We start from the raw sequence: 21,464 nt of genomic DNA on the forward strand, positions 1-21,464 counted from the left end.
AATCACTCTGCTTCTGCTGCTGCCATTTATCAGCGCATTTTCCAGCTTGTAATTTTTCCTTAAATAGCTGCCTACAGTTTTAGTTACATGTAGTTAAATGGGAAAGAAGCGTGTTAACTGTTTTTTCATAATTAATCATGATGTTGCATCTTAAAGATATTCACAACACAGCTCAAAAAAGTATGCACCTCAGTAATGAAGCTGAAATTTGTTATTTTCAAAAACGTAATTCTCTTTGATAACTTGTTTGGTCTTAAAGTTCAACTTTTAATTGGTTGAAGCGCTCTGTTTAGTGGGTTTGTTTAGTCTTTTCAGGGTCAGTCTTTTGATACCCCAGAAATTACTTCACAGAGAGTATCAGATCAACACTCGTGAACTCACTATCACCATTATGCTGCAGTTCATTCAAAAAACGCACTAATTGCTTTATTATACCGGCCCTGCTTCTAGGAGGAAGGTGTTCAAAGGACGAAGCATTCTATAAGACCCTGTTTGACAGGTGCTCTTTCAAAAGAGCTCTGGTACTTGCTGTGCTGCTGATTTTTTACCATTTCTTGCCTGTCACGTTGATGAAAAGAGAAACCATAAGAAATTGACAGCCTGCATTGCTCAAGGCCAAACATATCTGAAGATGGCTTGTTTCTTGATGCGGCCAATGGGGCTAAAAGAGTGGAGGTAATCCTTTAAGACTCCAGTGGAGGGGGGGTTACAGTTTTTTTGAGAGGTAATCAGAACAGGCCATTTGTAGAACTGGTGCAGAACAGCAGAGCCTTTATTTTGTGGGATGACAGGTGAAAGACTTAGCACTTTTGTATTCAGCTTTAAAGAAGCGGACAGCATGCTGATAGGTGTGCATTTAGTGTCTCAGGTTTTAAAGGTACAATGATTTATGGGTAGATGGTGGGGGTATGATGTTAAAAGGTACAAAAGTTGACAGATCATCTAATTTAAAAAATCCCTGCACAGAACAGGTTCGCTATAAAATGTTTAATTTAGGGCTGTTGTGTCAGCCTCATTTCCTGAAGCTGGCCCATTCACAGAACAAGAGTACAGGGCCAAGTAGAAAATGAGCCTCTGTAGAAAGGCTTGTGTTGGAGATTTTATGGTACTGATACCAGAACCTGCAATGATTTAAATATGCTATTTTACCCTCGTTCAATAATTAATTGGCTGCAAAAAGCTATTAATTTCTTCCTCTTCAAATGTTTTCCAATAGCGCCTCTAAACATGTGGTATCAATATCAATATCCATATAAAATGTTTGGGCTGCTATTAGCAACTACAGTGGAGCCTTGACTTATACGTTTATCAGAGCTTGTAGCTTAAACGTCTTGTATGTGAGATCAATTTTACCCATTGAAATGAATTGAAATGCTTTTAATCTCTTCTGGACCATCAAAAAAACTCCTTTATTTACTTTGTACTTCTAAATAATACATTTTGTATAAGATCACAGTACAATAGAATGTACTGGTTGAATTAAGTTCTATGTGCAGTGTTTACCTTAGAGATCAGACAACTTGAAGTTGATGCCCTTTAACCACCCTTTCCTTACTTTCATCTGCTGTTGATTTTGATAAAAACCTGTTCAATGAGGTCTGGCCCATCCTCTCTTTCAGAATGTTTCTGACACCATGCCCTGTTGCAGCTTTTTTCTGGGAATTTCTTTTCAATACAATCTGAGAGTTTTGCAAAATAACTAGAAGCTCAAATGCGAGCACTACACTGATGCTTCCACTACAAGCTAATTCGTTAAATGGGACACACGGAAGGTCAAGATACCTTTGTCTGGATGTTGTTTGATGATTGGTAGCATGGAGATGACATTTTTGAAGACTTGTATGAGCTACAACTTTTTTCAAATGTTCCATCATACTCAGATAAATTCAGGATCTTGAATCACTCTAATCTTACTCTTACCTGGGAGCTTAAAATGAGAGCCTAAGACAAGTTGTGAGACTAAACTTCTATAATCAGACCACTTTTGGAACCCAAACAGGCCTCACTGTGTGTCTTAGCTGAGATGTAGGAATAAGCAGAAGGGAGACAATTTCATGACCACAAACTGTGAGACTAAACTTTGATAATGAGATGAATCTGAGAACCTGCACTGGTTTCATTTTCCTTTCTGCTGAGGTATCTGAACGAGACAACTGCAAGAACTCCCACGGAGCTTACTGTGAGACTGAACCATGTTTATTTCTCAGGAGTCACAAATAAGACGAGCCAGAAAATGGAACACATTTCCTTGCGGTCTTGATCATTGCTGATTTTTGTCGAGGAGACGTAGACGAGACATAAATAAGATCTCATCCGCTGTTTTACTTTGCTGAGCCATTCTAGCCCTGGTGTCGGAAAGAGGAAAGAACAATGGTAACATATCTGTCCGGAGTTTTATGATTAAATATAAGCAGGCTTCATACATCACCATCTAATCCCAAAGTGCTGTGTCACAAGTCGCATCCTGACCTTGTGTGGCACACATCCTATCCCTCTGTGCTGTCAGCGGCGTATGACAAATGAAATGATGCAGCAGTCGAACCACTTCTTATCCAGAGACGTGTGGTAAAATCTTCCTTAGCTGCTTTTTTTGACGTAAGATAAAGTGACAAGCAGAACTTAAAAGTTTAAGAAGAGATAAGGTGGCTTGCAGTGCAGGTACTAAAAAGGTGTTTGGTATCTGCATGACCTTGGCTTTTCTGATACAAATTTATCAATGGTTGGGCTTAGAGCGCAAAATCAATTTCCTCCTTTGTCAGAAGAGCTTTGCCTCATGTGCTCAGACCTTATCTGCTGACCTAACATAGCTGGCATTGTCTTTCTACTTCCAGTGTGAAGTTCCTCACATGTGGTCACTTGCTGCTGTTTGAGAAAGAAGATTGTGGAGACTTAAAACATCATAACAATTATAACCAAGAACATGAGCACCACAGGGGGACAGTTTGTTCTATTTTTGATAATTAAAGTTGCAGCTTGGAATAGATAACCTTAAGAAGAATCTACTGAAGGAATTTGTGGAGTTAATAATACAACATGGAGCTAATCTAGTGTCTGTCAAAGCAGATAGAGTAAAAGAGTCAGGTGCTAAAAGAGAAGGTTTGAGACCTCCTTTAATATGCAAGTTTTCACAAGTTTAAAAGACTAAGAAGTGACAAATTATTCTTAATAAAAAAAAAAAACAAAATGTGAGAATCCAAGAATTTGAAGACTGTACATGTCTTTTTGTCTCAAAAAAGCAGCTAGAAATGCACGTTATCTAAATTTTCTTTAAAAAAAAAAAAAAAAAAAAAAAAAGAGTATAACTATAATTACAAATCTTGATAATACCTTAAAGGTATTATACCTTATAAAGGTAGGTTCTGCAGAATTTTCCTTAAAAAAAAAAAAAGGCAGCTTTTACAGGAATAAATCTGCTCAGTCACCTCCTATGGGCCCTTATGCATGTCAGTGTCTGTGTCTGCCTCAACCCTCTCCTCTGCCTCTATGTTGATGTTTTGGTTGTTTGAGGAGGTTTCTGGGCGGAGAGTAAGCCTGGTTAAAATAAAACAATCACAGAGTGCTCAGTGACTTTGCATATTGATGATAGTGAGTGGAAGCTACTCAGAGCACCTCTGATAGCGGACGTAGCACGGAGGAAGAAAGTGAGACGAAACACCAAACAGATGATTTTTTTTAACTTAACGACAGTGAAGCTTGGCTCGACTTTCACCCCCTCTCTGGCACTTAGGGAGCAGCATGGGACGAAGAGCTATGCGTGTTGGTATGTGTCAAATACCCAGTGATTAGCCTGTGCTAGCCGAGTCAGGTGCACGGCGTCTCTCCCACGTAGAAAAGCGGGCTAGTGAGTGTGTTTATGTTGTCACAGTCTGAGGCAGTGGGTGTGTGCTGCCACTGGCACTGAGCCAAGGATAAATGATGAAAATATTACAAACCCTACTTCTAAGCTCTAGTATATGAAAGAAATGCCAGGTGACTTTTGTCAGTCCTCACCTTAAATTATTGCATAAGTCTTATTTTTTTGACAAAAGATGTTTTGTCCCTTCCTAAATCATCTACTTGTGACATTTGGCTTAGTTTTTTGTGCTTTCTGAAAAAACTTGGAAAAAATGAATTTGTCGGCTATTTCAAGAAGACCACAATATAGCCGTCACTCTGGTATGAGTCAGTTCCAAAGATGTGCCACGCCAGACCAGAAGTTAAGACACACCCCTGCTAGCTTGCCCCTGGAGCACCACATATCTCTTTTTGTGTTCCCTCTGATCTCCCATCATCTCCCGGGTCTTACATCAGGAGCCCAGGATTTATCGATCAATGGCCATAAACAAAACATAGATTGAACTGGACACTGGGGCACAACAAATGGATTACCAAGTTTGTTTGTTTTTTTTTCCTGTTCACTTAAGCCTTAAGCTCGGGCTTGAAAAGGACACTGGGCAACAGAAGAGCAGACACATGAGCAGATGGCAACAAAGATGTGTCAAACACCCCACAAAAAGGATAAAAGAAATAGACTCAGAGTGTCAATTAGCAGAATATGGAGTGTGAAAGTGCATGTGTGTGCATAACATAAATGGATGAAAGCAGTCTCAGATGTGTAATCCAATTGTATTGGCAAGGTACAGCGTGTAATACCAGTCAATCCAATTTTCAAAGCTTGACAACATGATGGAGTGAAAAAGCTTCTCAGACAATTTCTGTGTGTTTGTCAACACGCTTGTGTGCTTGTATGTTGATGAGCTTTCTGTATGCACTCGCGTGCAGCGGCACATATTAGCACACAGTGTCTGAACGTCTCACATCTGACAGCTGTGCATATTTCACAGGGTGGGGAGCCCTGCATTGCAGTGCTGCTACATGGCGGCCATGCTTTTTTATGAGAGACGCTCAGGGTCAGATTAGAAGAGGGGAGTTGAAGCGACATCACCAGGCACATTTTTCCTCACAGTTCTGCCTCTCTGTAGTTTGACATATCATTCATACCTTCACAGATTGTTTCTGTGTGCTTACTGGAGCAGCCAACCAGGAAATTTACTGAGGAAATCTGACTGAGCTGCTTCATCTCAAACAGTTGGTGTTTACTTGAAGCATCAAGTTCAACAAATGCTCCAGAAGCAGTACAGTACTTAAGTTACACACTTTTCCTTTGCGTCAGGTTGTTGTTAGAAACCTTTGAACCTGAAATGCAAAATTTTAGAGATGTAGAAAGTTGGTCTTACAATAATTCTGCCTGAATTCTACTTAGAATCTGAAATAATAGCAATAATAATAATAATAATAATAATAATAATAATGATAATAATGATAATAATAATAATAACTATTATTATTATTATTATTATTATTATTATTATTATTATTATTATTATTAGTAGTAGTAGTAGTAGTAGTAGTAGTAGTAGTATTACTATTATTATTATTACTATTATTATTATTATTATTATTATTATTATTATTATTATTATTATTATTATTATTTATTTTTGTATTTATATATTCATTTGTATAGCACTTTTCTGTACAGGTAACAAAGTGCTTTACAATGTACAGTTAAAACAGGTAAAAATGAACAGCAGACAGTAAAAAATTGGAAAAAAAAATAGGAACAAAAACAATAAAATCCAGATAAAATGAGATTTAAAAAAACAAGGTAAAATCACAAAACATAAGTTTTTCTTTTAAAAATAAGTTTTCAGTTGAGAAAATAAATCAAGGGAATGATTGTGCAAGTCTGACGTCACAAAGTTTTCTTTTCTATAAGCAAAGTCATTGCAAAAAAAATAGTCACACTAGAGGAAAAACTATACTTTAAAAAAACATGATGGCATAACATTTTCAGTCATACATCTAAGAAATTAATGGATTTAGAAATGTTCCTCTTTGAATCAGTCGTGTTTGCCAAGAGGCAAAGATGAAAGGTACATTACAGGAATTTTCATCCTTTTCTGCTCAGCTGTGAATAAATCTGTGTTTGTATCTTTTCTCCCTCCAGCCATGGCCCCAACCCTTCCAAGTCTACGATCAGAGGTCTTCAAGCCCTGCGTGGAGGACAAGGACCTGGCCTTTTGTCTGAATGAGGGAGAGTGCTCCATCATCGAAACAGTCGCTGGTGTTCACAGACACTGCAGGTTAGTGTGTGTGTGTGTGTTTGTGTGTGTGTTTGAGGAAATTTGGTTTCTCTTTCAGCATTGATGTTTCTGCGCCTTGCCCTTTCATCCAACCGCCAACCTTGCGGTCATTTCCATTCACTTTCCCTTTTTTTTTTTTTTGCCTGGAGCCTGTTAGGCCGTGTTGTTTGGCTGATGAAACACGAGAAAATCGCTTTGCAAATGCATCTTAAACGCGGGGAAAATCTATAATAACTGACAGTGCTAACTGAGGGATCAGAGTTGCTTTTGCCACACTGGAAGCAGCTGACTCTTTTCACACAAAAGCAAAGGAATACTAACTAGAGCAGAGCAGATGTGATCTAACTGAGCCTCTAATGTGGCGAGACAAACTTTTAGTTAAAATGAAATTCAATAAAATTTCTCCCCTTCATGTTTAAAACCTTGGCATTAATGTTGTCTGATTTGACCTTTTTGGTGTTAGACTCTTTTTAATGGTAGGTGTAAAGATGAGGCGCTTGCAACATTCTTCTTTGATCTAAACTTAAAAGCAACTGACTTTTTTTGCACTTTCCTTCTTCTTCTTTATCTCATTTTCTCATTTCCTTTGTTTCACCCTAGAGGTTACTCAAGGCCCAAAAAACAGATTGAGATAACCATTTCAAATCCACTCCTGTCTAGCTTTGACACAGCGAGTAATGAGGATTGGAGACCTGAAGTACTGTCAATAAGCAGGACGGAGTTTATAAACAGACCTTCCTGACTGGTTCAACAAGCCTATTTGCCAGCTGTTGGGGATCTTTTTCTGCAACATGTTATTTTATTCTCCAAATGAAGAGGGAGCTTGCTTTTCTTTTCAAACGCAAAGGGGAAATAAAGTGATGATGAAAAGATTTTGACATTTAATATAAAACAGTATACAATTTTAAGCCCATGAACTGTTTTCCAGGAGCATTTCTGACTTGGTTCTATTTTTTACCTAACTGCAACTTTTCAAATAGCAAATACTGATGCCAGACATAACCACATCTGTGTCCAACATGTCTTCACTCCATTGTGGTTTCGATCCTCACTTTTCCATCAACACACCCACCAGCTTTACTGAGACTTAAGCATGGACTGTAAAATAGATGGACATAGTCAAATGGGTGATGTCACCCATCTGTTTCTAAAAGAGAGTTTTGAAGCAAACCATTGCTGGAGGCCATATCGGAAATGGGGCTGGCTTTGAGCTTCCATACTATAACAGCTATAGAGCGCCCACCTGTCAATCAGCTAGGCTGATGGGTAAACTTTGTTTGGCAAACTCAGTATACAGTGTGTGCTATTAGAGAAACTAGCTATTCAAATTTAACTGTTCTTGTACCGGGCTGTAAACGTGTTTATTTCTGCTGTGACAATGGCTTCTTCTGGCTTGTTGTGTGTGTGGTTTCTCGTACTTACAAACCAGCCCCAAGTGGACACCTGATGAACTGCAGATTTTAGCACTCCCACATTGCCTCATATTTTTAGACCAGAGGTTGCCCCTTGATCTTGAGCAACAAAGCAATGCAGCACTCAGGCCCAACCCAACCCTAGCTGCTACCTATTAACTCCTCTCCTCTGCGGTTTATTTAATGTGCAAAACATTTAAACTTAGTTAGAAAAGGCTAATACGTAATAATTTAGCTTTGGTTTGTGTTCCGAAAACAGTGAACTGTAATCCTAGCCTGAAACAAACCACATCTGAGCAAATGTTAGCTGTCGTAGCCTCGGAGAATGTGCTGTTTTTCTGTAGAGTTACAGCTTTGTTCAGTTGAGTTAAGAATAACATCACCTCCTCTGCTCAAAGCACATCAGCGCTGTTTGCCATCACATGATGAATTACCTGAAATCTTTTTCTTCTTCACTGCTCTTAAGCAGAAGTTGCCTGTGGCAGCCATAACACCTTAATGGTTATAGCACAGTCTGGTTGTGGGCCTCCACAGCTGCTGTGTTTCAAGAAACTGATTCCTCTTTTGAGAAGTGGACTTTTTACATGGCTTATAAATTATAGTATTGGATTGGATTGTAGTCTGACATACTCAATGATGCAAGAGTGAAGCACCACTGCAGGCATTTCCTTCACTGAGTAGATCAACGTTAGCATTTATGTGCTACATACAACCACACTTCCAAAAGGTTTCACTTTGAAAGTGTGCAAAGTAGTGATATTCACGTGATATTAAACATGCTTGGCATGTGAAAACCAGTTTTAGGTGCAAGTTCATGCTTAGGCATTCAATTTTGTATGTTCCCGCATGTCTCCATTTTTCGCTTCCTGCTGCACTATCCACTTCCATCTGCAATAACTCTGGTGTATCCCTTTAAAAATACATCACTTTAAAAATACATGATAAGAAATTTTCTCTGAGGGAAGAGTTGTGCTGAATAGTGCTGAATTGAAAAACAGCTCATTAGTACACCTACCTGGAATTAAAAGGCCCAAATCTTCATCTAAAAAGGAGAAGTGGTGCATTATAAATGAGCTCATGAGCAAAAGTAAAGCTTCTTAAAAAAGTAAATGTTAGCCAGAAAAGTTAAAAACAGTCAGAAAATTGTAGCCAAGTAACCTAACCAGGTTTTAGTCACTTTAACATGGTTTGTTATCAATCACAGGTTAGCAACCAGTAAACAGCATGGCTTGATAATACTTTAAAGTCATATTTCATAACTTGCTAAGTGGACACAGGCAGTGATTCAATGATAGGAGGGGCACTTGGTGTTTTTCTCGTGTCATATTATGGTGGCAGCCACAATAATTTGCAACATCTCACCTGTGCAGCAGTGGCATCAAGAAACCCCAAAGACGCGTGGCAGCCAGCCTCTAGGCTATAATTAGTGAAGGATGAATGACTGCATATAGAACTGGGGAAAGATTGGAGGGCCTAACCTGGAGGCACTATCTGCCCATTCCTCTTGAGCTGAGTGCCTGTTATGTGAAAGAATGATTACAGGTTTGTGAGTACTTTGTCGAAAGGTTGGTCCCTCTGCTGAAAAGAAGTCCAGGAAATGAGTGAGTAAAGTATGATCGTTTTACAATAAAAAAAAAAACAAAATAAAAAAGACCATGTCGATGTTATGTAATGTCACAGTTGTTAGGTGGAACTCCAGATAGGTTTGGTGAGAGGGTCTTTTCCAGGATAGTGATCTCAAAATGCGATTGGTTTGAAGATGGTTTGCAACATTCTTAAACTCCATGTAAATTTTAAAGCCACAGTAAATGATTTTAAACCACTAGAGCAGTGTTACCCATACTTTTTTTTTAAGTGACCCACTTTTTTGGGGGGGAACAAGCCACAGCGACTCGATCCAATATATGTCATCTGTTTCTGCATCATCTTACATCTTTTGTACCAGCTAGCAGGCCCAACATATTTGACAAATGCATTACAGCTTTGTTAGGCTTACACTCTGAAAATACTTGCATTATTACTATACGGGTTAGCCTTTGTGTTTCAAAATTGTATCCCAGTCATGTGATATTCAAGACAAGATATTAAGATGCAATGTTCGTCCAGAATCAATCAATCAATCAACCAATCAAACTTTATTCATAGAGCACTTTTCATGCCTAACAGTGGCATTTGACTATCAAAACAAAACAAAACAAAGCAAAAAACACCCAAAAAAAACAAAAACAAAACACTGGTGCAAACCCTCCACCTCTAACCCACCAACCCACACTTCTAGTGCACAAGGTGAACACAGTTGATTAAAATCCCTGCAGATGACTTGAGAAACTGTGGAAACGCTATCTGGAGATATTTATGTGGAAACACTGAAGGTAAAGTAAAATGTTAAACTCACAGTAAGAAAATAAAACAACCAAGCTAAAAGACAAAAAATAAGATTTAAAAAAGTATAACAAGATTAAAGCAGTAAAAATGAAACGATACAGAACTAAAGCTTTAAGATACAAAAATTAAAAAGCTGAAAGTAACAGTGCAGTAAGAAGATAAATAATTAGGTTAAGATACATAAAAAAAGATAAATAAATATTGAACTAAAAGTTAGGGCTTTCAAAAGACAAAGATCCAAACATAATAAGATAAATAGATAAATAAGTAAAGGTGAAAATAAAACTCAGTTAAAGCTATGTTCTATGATCTGAAACCCAGTTTGGCTGATGAGGCACATTTAAAAAAACGCAGCCTCACTCACCCCTCCCCTCCGTGTTCCAAGATCCCGCCCCCCAGCTCGTATTGCCCTTCTTCACCTCTTAAGAACACACCCCCTCCAAAAGAGCAAGAAGCCGGCATAAAATGTAACAAACAAGACAGAGATCCTCCTTGTAACACACAGTGGTAGCTTTTTCAATTGGACCGGCGCGATCAAAACCATGAATTAGCTGGCGAAGCAGGTCTGGTGTTGCCACTGCCAACTGATCAGAGCAGAGCCGACTGTGGGCGAGGCTTTACCTTTCTTGGCGTGTCTTCACCAGCTCAGCTTACAATGCTAAAGATGTGTGGCTAACTTGTGCTAAAATCTATCCCACCGTGGTAAACAAAGTCATTACCTGTTCAACAGGAACTCAGCTGTCTCAGCGTCAGTCTTCAGTCCCAAATCCCTCTGCAGTTTTTTCCACCGGTAGTACATTTCTCCAATATTCAGTCTCTGTTGGCACCTGTATCACTCATAATTCTTCCTTGCTTCTTCCTTTTCCTTGAAACTTTTTCGTTTTCTTCCCTTCGCTGTGGAGGGTAACAGTAACAGCTTCCTGGTTTCGGTCTTCTCTGGCTCCATGACGCTTCAGAAGCTAAGCAGCTAGCTGACGTGAGAGGGGTAGTGGGGAAGAACGAGGAAGAACTTTGGACTTTCAAACTCAAAAAGGTTTTGAAATCTTTCTTTTGGAAACTAACAAAGTAATCAATATGTCAGCTCTTTCATATGTGTGATGGTGACACAGTGTTTTCCTCTGGATGCTGTAAAACAGTAGGAAACATACGGTGGTTTGGCTTAGGTTGTTTGAGTAGCACCAGCTCATAGCTTCAGACTTTTAAAAAACGGTTAAATGTTTCCAGTTACAGTAAATATTGTGGCAATGACCCTTCAAAATGAAAACATAACCAGTCATGACAGTGTAAGCCAATCATCAGTAAACAAATAGGCAAGGGGAGACTTCTTCTGTTAAAGAAAGCATGAATTTCGTGTAGAGGACCCAGACTTTGGGAATGATTGCATTAGGGGTAAGGCTACTAAACAGGACCTCAACAACCCTGCAGAAGAGAAATAAAACCAAACCCCCCTTTACAATTAAAGTAGACAATTACTTTGAGACATTTAGGATTATTTTGTGTCATATTTTTTTCTGGATCACCATCAGGGACAAACATGTTTTAATATAAAAACTTTTGATTGTCTATGATGTAGTTTTCTTTCTTTAAACGAGTGAAATTTGTCTGAACTGGCTCTCTTTTCCATTTCCTAACTGTTCATCTCTCCACTGAGCTGTTTGTTTGCTTATTTTTTGCCATTTCATGCTGAGCAGGTTGGGTTCACTCAGCTTGTGTCTTGAAAATACCTACCCACGGATTCATTTTTGTGGGGATTCAACCTTATGGAGAGGCAGGCCAAAGCTATAAATATGAGTTTTTTCTGCATTTACTACACCCATCCATCACACTGTTGGATACCAACAAAAAAGGGAAAGTTGATATTTGAAGCACTATAAGTCTGAGAGATGTTGTTGATCAATCATAGCTCCAAGCAAAGCTGGATCAGTGCCCTCATGAAAACAACTGCTCCTCTTCTTTTGTCCGCTTTAAAATAGAACAAAGTCAAGTTTATTTCAATGTTTTTTTGTCTTGTCCTCCTTTGACGTCACCCTATCCTCCAGGCCATTGAGTTAAGAGCTTAATAGATGGCTGGATGTTTTCCAACATCAGACCAGTTGAGATGTCAGAGCAATCTTTAAACACTCTCATTGTTGGATGAGAACACAGTTTAGAACTTGGGAATCAATTTATTTTGTTATGAAACATTTCCTTCACCCTCCTCCTCCTCCTTTTAGACCCACCCACCCCAGCCCCCACACTTCCCCTCCATCTCTGGCTGATGCTCGTGTTTGCCAATGCTAATAAGGCTCCCAAAATAAACATGCAAATGTGAGTTTAAGACCTACTTCCACACCAGTGCTGGGGCGCCTTTATACTCGTAGCACAATAAATGTAGAAGAATTCAAAGGCTGTATACGGAGTGATGCTGAATACACAACTATGGCTTGCAAACAAAATCACACCATCGATCACAACAGTAGAATAACATCAATTTCAGTCAAGGGTGCTCAGACAGATCTGTCTCATCTGTGTCCTGCCAAATTCCCCCACTTTCTCTCTTTAGAAGGAAAAAGCAGAAAAATAGCTCAAATGTCAAATTATTCAACCCATTTCCTCCTTAAGTAGGGCGCAGACAAGTGAACCCAGAATTCAAAGTTGAATTCCACATCATGTATTATTATTAGAAGAGGCATAATGTTAAAAAGGTTATTGTGTGCTTTTAATATTCTACAAACAGATGTTAAGTTTAAATTTTTGATTTCAAAACTGCACATGGCCCAAGTTTTAGATTGTTCAGTGAATGTGTGTTGGAGTTACACCACTATCAGTCAGGCTGATCTGAGCTGCAAGTTCAAAAAGTCACATAAGAATTAAGCAACACTTGCTCACCTTGTAGCTCATCACTGGCTAGAGGCACCTGGGAACAACCTTAGTCTGCTTTTTTGTCCATTTTCTACAGGTACACCTGCAACCAGTGGCAGAAATGAAAAACAAAACATTTTCCTTGCGATAACACCTAATCCGCATCATCGTTATCTAGTTAATTTGGTCACGCTGCTGATAAACAGGAGTTTTACCACATTAAAAAAAAATCTGGTCTTTTCTTCTTCGCTTGTTTCTTTTGGCCTTCCAGACTGTCTGGATCAGATTCCAGGTTCAAAACTTGAGACTGTATTTTATAATTTCTCATTTAAATACAGACACACAGGTCAGTGCAATGACTACAATTTGTAACATAGCCATAGCAAAGGACACAGACCTGAGCCCATTACTAATCCTGGACAGCGTTTCAGTGACATCACTTTGTTTTCATGACATCACCGCCCACCAAAACACCTGTGTGATACAAATTAATGCTATATACTTAGCTTTGACTAAACCAAAATAAACTTATATTTTTTGATAACATCACTCGCCATTCTTCATCTTCAAAGATCATTGAGCCTTAAACTAAGAATCATTTATCTAACCAGGCTGTAAACATGTCTAAATTTTGCTAAAAAAAATAACTGGGTTTTTGGAAGCAGCTTCAAGTGGACGCTTAAGGAACTGCAGTTATTTTGGACTTCCCCCAGTGACTCAATTTTCAACTTATGTATTAAGGTATTGTGTAAAGCCTGAAACTATATCCCCATAGTTAAAGACCAGACTGGATAAAACATGGATGTAGTCACATGTCTGTTAGTGAAAAGGAAAATAAAGCACATCGGCCACCACGGCCATATCTGAAGTGGCAAGGGCTTTGCGTACAGCTATAGGGCACATGTCGGTCATGTGACCCCAGTTGTACCTCTGATTAGGTGAGCTTGCAATCTTATTATCCTCTGAACTGCTTAGTTAGAAAACAATTCACCTTCTGTACAGTGTGTGCCAATAGTAAAATTAGCGTTTCAGAACAGGCGTTTTTTGAACCAGGCTGTAAATAGGTTAATTTCTGCTTTGAAAACAGCTTTTTTTGGCTTGGTGTGTATGTGACTTCTGGTACTTCCAGAGCCAGCCTCAAGTGGACACTTGAGAAACAGCAGATTTTAGCACTTCAGCATTGTTTCATAGTCTAAGACCAGGCGTTGCCGCTTGTTAAAGACCGTGTAGACCAGCCTCAAATAAGAAAAGACAAATTACAGGTAGATGTTTTGGAGATCATCAAATCATAATCACTATTGTTTTATAGGGTCATATGTCTGAAAATGAGTATGACTGAGAGATGTCTCTTCTATTCCATTGTAGTTTTAGTCACCTGTTAACATGTACTTATGTAACTTGTGTAAAGAACATTATATATATATATATATATATATATATATATATATATATATATATATATATATATATATATATATATATATATATATATATATATATATATATAGTGTGTGTTGTATCATTTGTCATTCTAAATCTTAACACTTTTTCTACTTGAATGCAAATCAACATCTAGCTTCCCCTCAGCGTTTGTGACATTGCTCCTATTATAAAGAGGGACTGAGATGATGGCACACTTTCCCTTTTCTTTGAGATGTCAGACTCACTGAGTGAACAAAAGTGGAATGCATATATTAAATGAAAATAAAAAAAAAGCCAAAGGTGGAGGAATACATTATCAGGAGGTGTAGTGGAGCTGGCCGTCAAAGCCAATCTCATCACCCTGTTTCCTATTCTTGTGTTCAGCTCCACAGCACTCAGACTCTTTTTTGTGTGGTGGTGAGAGTGGAATAAAAACGCCACTAAAGCTTCTCCCAAAGGGGAAAATATGTCCTTGTGCCAGAAGTGGAGGATTGCCACGGGACAATGTATGGCACCTTAAATTAAATTAACACTGAAAGGAGATTACACGTGTTGTTGTTAGCTAATGAGAACTCTTGCCCTGGTGTTAAATTCCCGTGTTAGTATGCAGAGAAAAAACAAAAGCAACCTGCAGCAGACTGTGGAGACACTCATGATGTGCCAAAGCAACTTGGATCTGCCTTTTTCTGACTGTACCAAAGAGGATTCATCATTACTTTACAACAGTCTAAGGCTTTACAAAAAAACTGCACAGTCATAGCATCACAGTTTTAAAAATGCAGTATGGAGTTATGAAAGAGATTGCAACACACTCACAAATATAAACAAATGTCACGTACAAGGGTAACATTAAGTATCTATTATTGATTATCTTTACAGATGGGCAGCTACATGAGAAAATACGGTAATTTTTTGCATCAGCATTGCTTGCCTTACACATGGCTAATGTCATGAAACCATATTGCTCCTTTAATATATCAATCATTATTTATATTATCTGAACTGAAGCACATGTGTGTGTTGTGTTTCATATTGCAGCCGTGTGTTTTAAAAATGGTGACGGTTCCTAATGGAGGTTAATCAGCGGTGCAAAGAGAATGCAATTTTTGCTCTGAATAAAAGGTCTGTGAATCACACAACGGCTATTCAGTGATGCAGATCCAGAGACAAAGTAAGACCTTCTGGCTTCTGATAATATCTTATGGAAATGTTGTAATTGATCATTCTGCATGGACGCCCTTGGTTCAGGGCAGCCTTTATTGATGGCACACCTCCCCTAGAGTAATGCTTTATCTGCATTTTCATTGCAGTCATTCCTAGCAGGTCATAGTTTTCTTAATGTTGGACCTGTTCAGTGATGCAGGCTCGGGTTTTGATGTGAGGGGCCTGGCAGTATCACTGTGACATGTGTTCAGCAAACCAAAAGCCTGCAGTTAGCCACGCTTGGAGGATGTTCTAAAATATGGTGTGAATGGGAATAGACTGCAGCTGTAGCCACCACCTGCAGCATTGTGTTGTATCCCAGTGACACACACACAGTGCATGTTTTCCGCAAGGGCATTCAACACAGCAAACATGTGAGCACGCCAGTTTTATCACAGCAATACTCCTCCTGCTGTGACATCATCCGCACACTACAAAATCTTTTTCCTTCACTTAAATGAAAAGAGAATTCTGCGGAAAAAATCTGCAAGAAAAAGGGTTTCCCTTCAGTGAAACTACTCGCCTCCTTTAAACTGGATGCTTCCTAACTTGTATGGACATTGTATCAACAACACGCTGCACAGAGGCTAAGCTTGTGTTGCGTGGATGATGCAAAGCTGCTGCAAGTTAGCTTTATAGCCTGATGCCACCTTGGCAAAGAGACACAAAAAGAGGGAAAACAAGAGTTGCATTGTGTGTATTGGTTCTATTTGTTATACTCAGTCCTTTGTTGAAGGGTTTGAATGTCTGTTTCATTCTGATTGATATGCTAATCCAAAGTAATGATAATTTAGGAATGCAAAATTACTATTCAGGACGCAAGTTGAGACCAGGGTTGCCTGAGAATTAAAAAGGATGCATTTTGGGTTTAAAGAGGGAATATAAACAAAGATGATTCAACGTCTTAATTTTGGTTGGTTGACAGTTTGAACCCCTTTGTTTTAGTTTGTCAAATTCTTTGAGTCAGAAACCAAACAGCCTGAACACGAAAGTGATGATGCCTTGAAAGAAAGTCCAAAACATGCACGCCTTAAAAGCTCCTGTGAGGGACCAAAACTGTTTCTGACTGTTTTTGGCGGCCCCTGAGGGGGAAAAAATATGGTGGCTGGTGGGTATCGGATGATTTGCAAAAGCTACAACACGAATGCAAGAGCAGGGGTGTCACCTTGTGATATCCTTCGTTGTAGTTATATTTCTTTATTTACATTAGCATTAGAGCTATATTTGTCAAAGCTTAAGTTACAAAAGAAAACAATCATTAACTTACTTTCACAACTATTCTGTGTCCATTAGGAAAACTGTCTGTATGTGGGTTGTGTTGTGGCTTTTGCATTTGTGTGGTGGTGTTTGCATTCGCATTGTTGCATTTGCATTTGTGGTGTTGCTTTTACAAATCGGCTGACACCTATCAGCCACCGAAGATAAGTATTCATCTCATGTGGATATTCTGTCAGACAGTCTGACATCAAGTTAAAATTATCAAACATATTTGATCTCCAATATTTCACATCTTGGAGGTTTTGAATCAGTTGTATTGCCTCGAAACACTTAAGTTTTTTTTATTTGGATGAATCGAGGCGCGGTCACACTGGCCATCCAAAGCATGCCATGCTTAAGCACGATAGCCCGTACTGTTCCCCAGCTGGAGAGTACAGCCAGCGGTCACACTACCCCTGTATGAACCAGACTTTAGCAGGTATCACACGTGCACATGGCCCGCGTACGTCATCGTGAAGCATCTGTTTACATCAGATCATCATTATTATCATCAGAGTCAACACAATGGAACACAACTTTAGAGACTTTTGGATTTATGGTAAGTCATTTTCGCCGGACACAGCCCTCTAACACCCCGCTTTGTAAAAAAATTATTGTCGAGATATGCGATTGCGGTGATCATATGTCATGGATTACACGCACCGTCCACGTGCTTGTGCTCGCGCATGAAGTAAACTGCGCCGAATCCCACCTCTTCGAAGCGTGCTAAAGCAGAGAAGTGAATCGTGCTTGAGCACGGCACATTTGCGGTCACACTGGCCATTCAAAACATGCTTAAGAGCTGAAGAGTGCTCAAGCACGGCACGGTTTGCCAGTGTGACCGCGTCTTAACTTGTCACAGTAGGCCCTGCAATCAGGGCCTCCTAGAACAAACTGGGCCCTTGATATGGCCCAAGTGATGAGTCTGATAAGTGATAACTCTCAACGCTGAGTTAGGCTTTCCACACAAACGTAACGTATGAGAATGAAACACATAGAATCAGCACGAGAGAATGGGTGTAGCTTTTATACTTTTAACCCTCTGTGCGATGTCTGTCCCCAAACTGCAGGGGGCAGTGTTTTGCAAACAAACATCTTGCCACTGTACTCAAGTAGAGTAGAAGAAGTTGTCAACACTGTTTGCCAGTTCTTCGTCTCGGCCATGCCAATCCTCAATTTCTGGCCAGGAATTGTTCATCACAGTTATCGTAGTGATCTCTGTGTGAGAAATCATATAAATGCCCATGTATTTCTGTACTTCAGACACAAGGGGCTCCTGTTCGTCAGTGCGTCTTTGTGTGGAAGTGAGACATTTTCAAACGTGCATGACGTGAAAAATTTTAACTTTAAAAGCTGGCATCAATGATGTCATCTGACCGAACAAAGCCGCACAGACCTTGCAGATGTGATAAGCAAACCAGATTGTGTCAAACATTTAAAATATCTCATTAAGCTGTTTTTCATGCACGCAACCCACACACTGAGCGCTGCTGCTCAGCCCACATGTGCATGTTTCCTACAAATTGCCATTTTAAAGGAAATAAACATTTTCCAACAGTATATGATTTATTGTTGAGAAGCCTTGTTAAAAGAAAGAAATAATCGACAAACTTCCTTACTTTTTGTGCCAAGTTAAAATCGACCACTCTCTCAACCTCTTTCAATTTCAGTTCCTAACCTGCTTAAAACTCCTCACAGGAGCTTTAAAGATATCTCTGATGAGTACATTTTGACATCATGATGAAAGGGGCCTCTCTGCTTTTTAACAACCACAGACCCATTTGGCTGAGAGTGGCCAGTCAATAGGGTCGCTTGTTAAACCAGCACATCAATATAGTTTTGGAAAGCACTGCAATTTCACACTCAAGCTAACGGCAATGCAGTCCATCATTAGAAATATAAAAAGAAAAACTGTTGTATTTGACGGGTTATTCTGGTGCCATGGCTGTTTGAAGTCAGAGCTCATGTGAGAACACCACAAAGGACATCAGAGCAGAAAAACACGTGTTGTTGAGCTCAATTAGGAGGATTATACAAGGAAAATAAGACTTGCCCAAGGGTTTCTTTATGCTCTGCCACACCTTTAGATAACTGTAGCTCTCTGGCTTTTATTCTCCTCCACATAGAAGTTGAAAACACTTTTCTTTGTATGTCTGTGTGTGTGTATGTGTGTTCTTTTACGCACATTAAAAGCCTGGCAAAGCTGAAGGTAGCTCGTGTCTCCTATTACCATGGTAACTTCTTCCCTCATTAGCGAGAGGCCAGAAGCAGAAAAGAAGTAGTTGTTGACTCACTTATTCTGTGTCTGCTGTGGTGGTTACATTGAAAAGCCCTGTCATCACTCTGCGTTATATTTTGTGCATGGTTTCAGATTGATCAGACGTTGGAATAATTGCCACCTAATGGTTTGAATGACTGCTGTCATGAATAATTCATGTCCAAATTTGCACATTTGATTGTTTCATGCAAAGCCGTGCTGACATAAGATATTAGATCATATTTAAATCAGCATTGATTTGTTTTTTTGCCTTCCAAACCCACGACTGGAAACACATAATTTGTAAAACAAGGGTTTTAAAAGCAAATGTGTGTTTGTTTGTGTGTTTATAAATGCTTTAGGGGGCATGCTTATCCAGACTGATACAGAAACACATGATGGATCAAAACATGCACGCCATTCTGCGCTCTCCATGAGAAAGGAGCTTTTTTTGCTTCCATAAGCTCAAGGATAGGCTCAGAGTGCCTGTGAGCATTCTTCTGTGTCTCTGTGAGCCTGTTTGTGAGTTTTTTGCCTACCCAGGACCCGGGAGACGTTTGACAGCAGTATTAACGGAATCTGATGTGACAAAATGAATCATATAAATGAAGACCACAACCTCTTAACTTTCCCTTCCTGTTTTTCTTCCTCTCATCTTCCCCTTTTCTACGGGGAGCCAGTTCAGCGATTAAATTGTCACTGCACCGTCAGACCTTGACAGGCTGCACTAATCCACGATGCTGTCGCTCCTTGGCTGATCCATCCTGCTAGGGAGGACGTTCTCCAGGCTTAAAGCCAATGGGCCATGTCCCCCCACAGCCCCACCCAGCTGCCGTATGAAAGCAACACAATTATAAACGTGGGAGCAGACTTACCTGTTGGCTGCATCCCCCTGACAGATGAGGGAGGGTTGTTATACGCACATCACGTAGGCACAAAGCCATAAGAAGAACAGCATCAATGAGAGCTGGCAGCTCCCACACACCCACTACATGTTGCAAAAAAAACTAATAACAACAATGTTCGATCCTACTTGATCTTAGGAAAATTACTTGACAAAGGTCCAAGTTATTACTTAAGAGTCAAATAGGATCGAAACCTCATTATTAAATTTTCTGTGGCGTGAAGCATCCCATGACAGACTCATCGTCTTTCTTTGGAACAACTGACAAATTAAATGTCTAGTTCAAGCAACCTAATCACAAAAAAACAGAGTTGCCTTATGTTCAAATCCAATCAATGCACAGCACTGTTAACACATGACTAATTCTTATATCCATGCCTTGCTCCTGGATATTCCAGTGTTCTAATTGACATTCAGCTTCCTTGTCACAGAGCAGATAAAAGAACCATGTGTCCTTATTCAGCGTGCTACAAAGGCTGGTATGTCTTTGTCAGGACTTAATGAGTGTGCAACAGACATGTTGTCAAGAAAATCCACTGTGCAGGGGTGCAATTAAAGCTTTCAACCACTGTTGTCTATTGTTCACTGTTTAATATATCAGCTTTGATGAAATGGAAAAGAAGAAAGTGATTACTTTTTTATTTTTCATTGGCCACATATAAGGTTGAACACAGTGAGTCGTCGTCAAAGTACACTGTGTACCTTCTGATGAAACATTTTCAAAGTTATTCACAAGTTTGATTTGTTCTAATGATGAAGCATAAAATAAAATAGTTTGTTTTTTGGTGCATGGATTTTAAGGCAAAATTGCCCATAAGAAGAAAAGGTCTATCAGTTTTCATTTCATTTCATTTTGTTTGTTTTCATTTGTTTGTTTCTGTGTGCTGTGGAGCAGATGTAAGAGCTTTTCCTCAGTGTCCCCCCTGTTTCTGTGTTAGCTTCAGGATGCTAACTTTATCTGCGGTTAGCCTGTTGTTTTAGCCTGTAATGTTACGGTAAACAAGCTTTGTTGTTTTCTAAACATTGTGCACCCGGAGCTCGTGGCACCGCTTTCAGTGACGCGGAAGAGCGGGGCGGTATCAGCGGTGGCTCATTTACATATGAAGGTCACGCCCACTAAATCAGAGCGTTCTGAACAGAGGGACTATGAGAGCCTGGAAACAATGCTGCTGTTCTTGATTTATTGGCGTTTTGGACCAAAACATGCTACTACCATTTCATGAAGACATCAATGATCCATATTAAACTGCAGAAAAGGAGCATAATATGGGACCTTTAATACAGTGAAGGGTCAGAAAACTGCCTACTAAGGGCCGGTAGAGGCACATGTTAAGTATTAATAAGACAATCACGTGTGTTGATAATTTAAACTTATTGCACTGGGTGTGCTGTTAGCTTTAGCATATGTTTCCTTTCAAGAGTCAACCACAGAGGTGGGTAGTGCATGTCCTCCAGTCCAGGGACAAGTTGTCTTACAGTCTGCTTAACCTTATGGATTTAAAGGTAACTTCAATAGACAGTAGGAAAAGTTTTCTGGTATTCAGTTTTAAAGATTCATAATGCACAAATAATTAGGGCCCGAGCCCCGGGAACCGGGGGCGAAAGCCCTATTGAAACCCTTGCGATTATTCTTTATTCTTTTTTGTTTCCGCCACTTC

At 39.4% G+C, this 21,464-nt stretch overlaps 1 protein-coding gene across 1 annotated transcript in view; it reads left to right on the forward strand.

Moving 5' to 3' along the window:
• nrg3b (neuregulin 3b) overlaps positions 1 to 21,464 on the forward strand; it is a 324,753-nt gene that overhangs the window by 141,606 nt on the left and 161,683 nt on the right. The window contains exon 2 of the mRNA XM_074663848.1: positions 5,990 to 6,125. Within this exon, the coding sequence (XP_074519949.1) occupies positions 5,990 to 6,125 (136 nt within the window). The remainder of the gene's footprint in view (positions 1 to 5,989; positions 6,126 to 21,464) is intronic.

Source organism: Halichoeres trimaculatus, unplaced genomic scaffold (genome assembly GCF_033239565.1).
Source record: "Halichoeres trimaculatus isolate MK-OKI-2021-1 unplaced genomic scaffold, fHalTri1.1 fHalTri1_scaffold_23, whole genome shotgun sequence".
Lineage (NCBI taxonomy): Eukaryota > Metazoa > Chordata > Actinopteri > Labriformes > Labridae > Halichoeres > Halichoeres trimaculatus.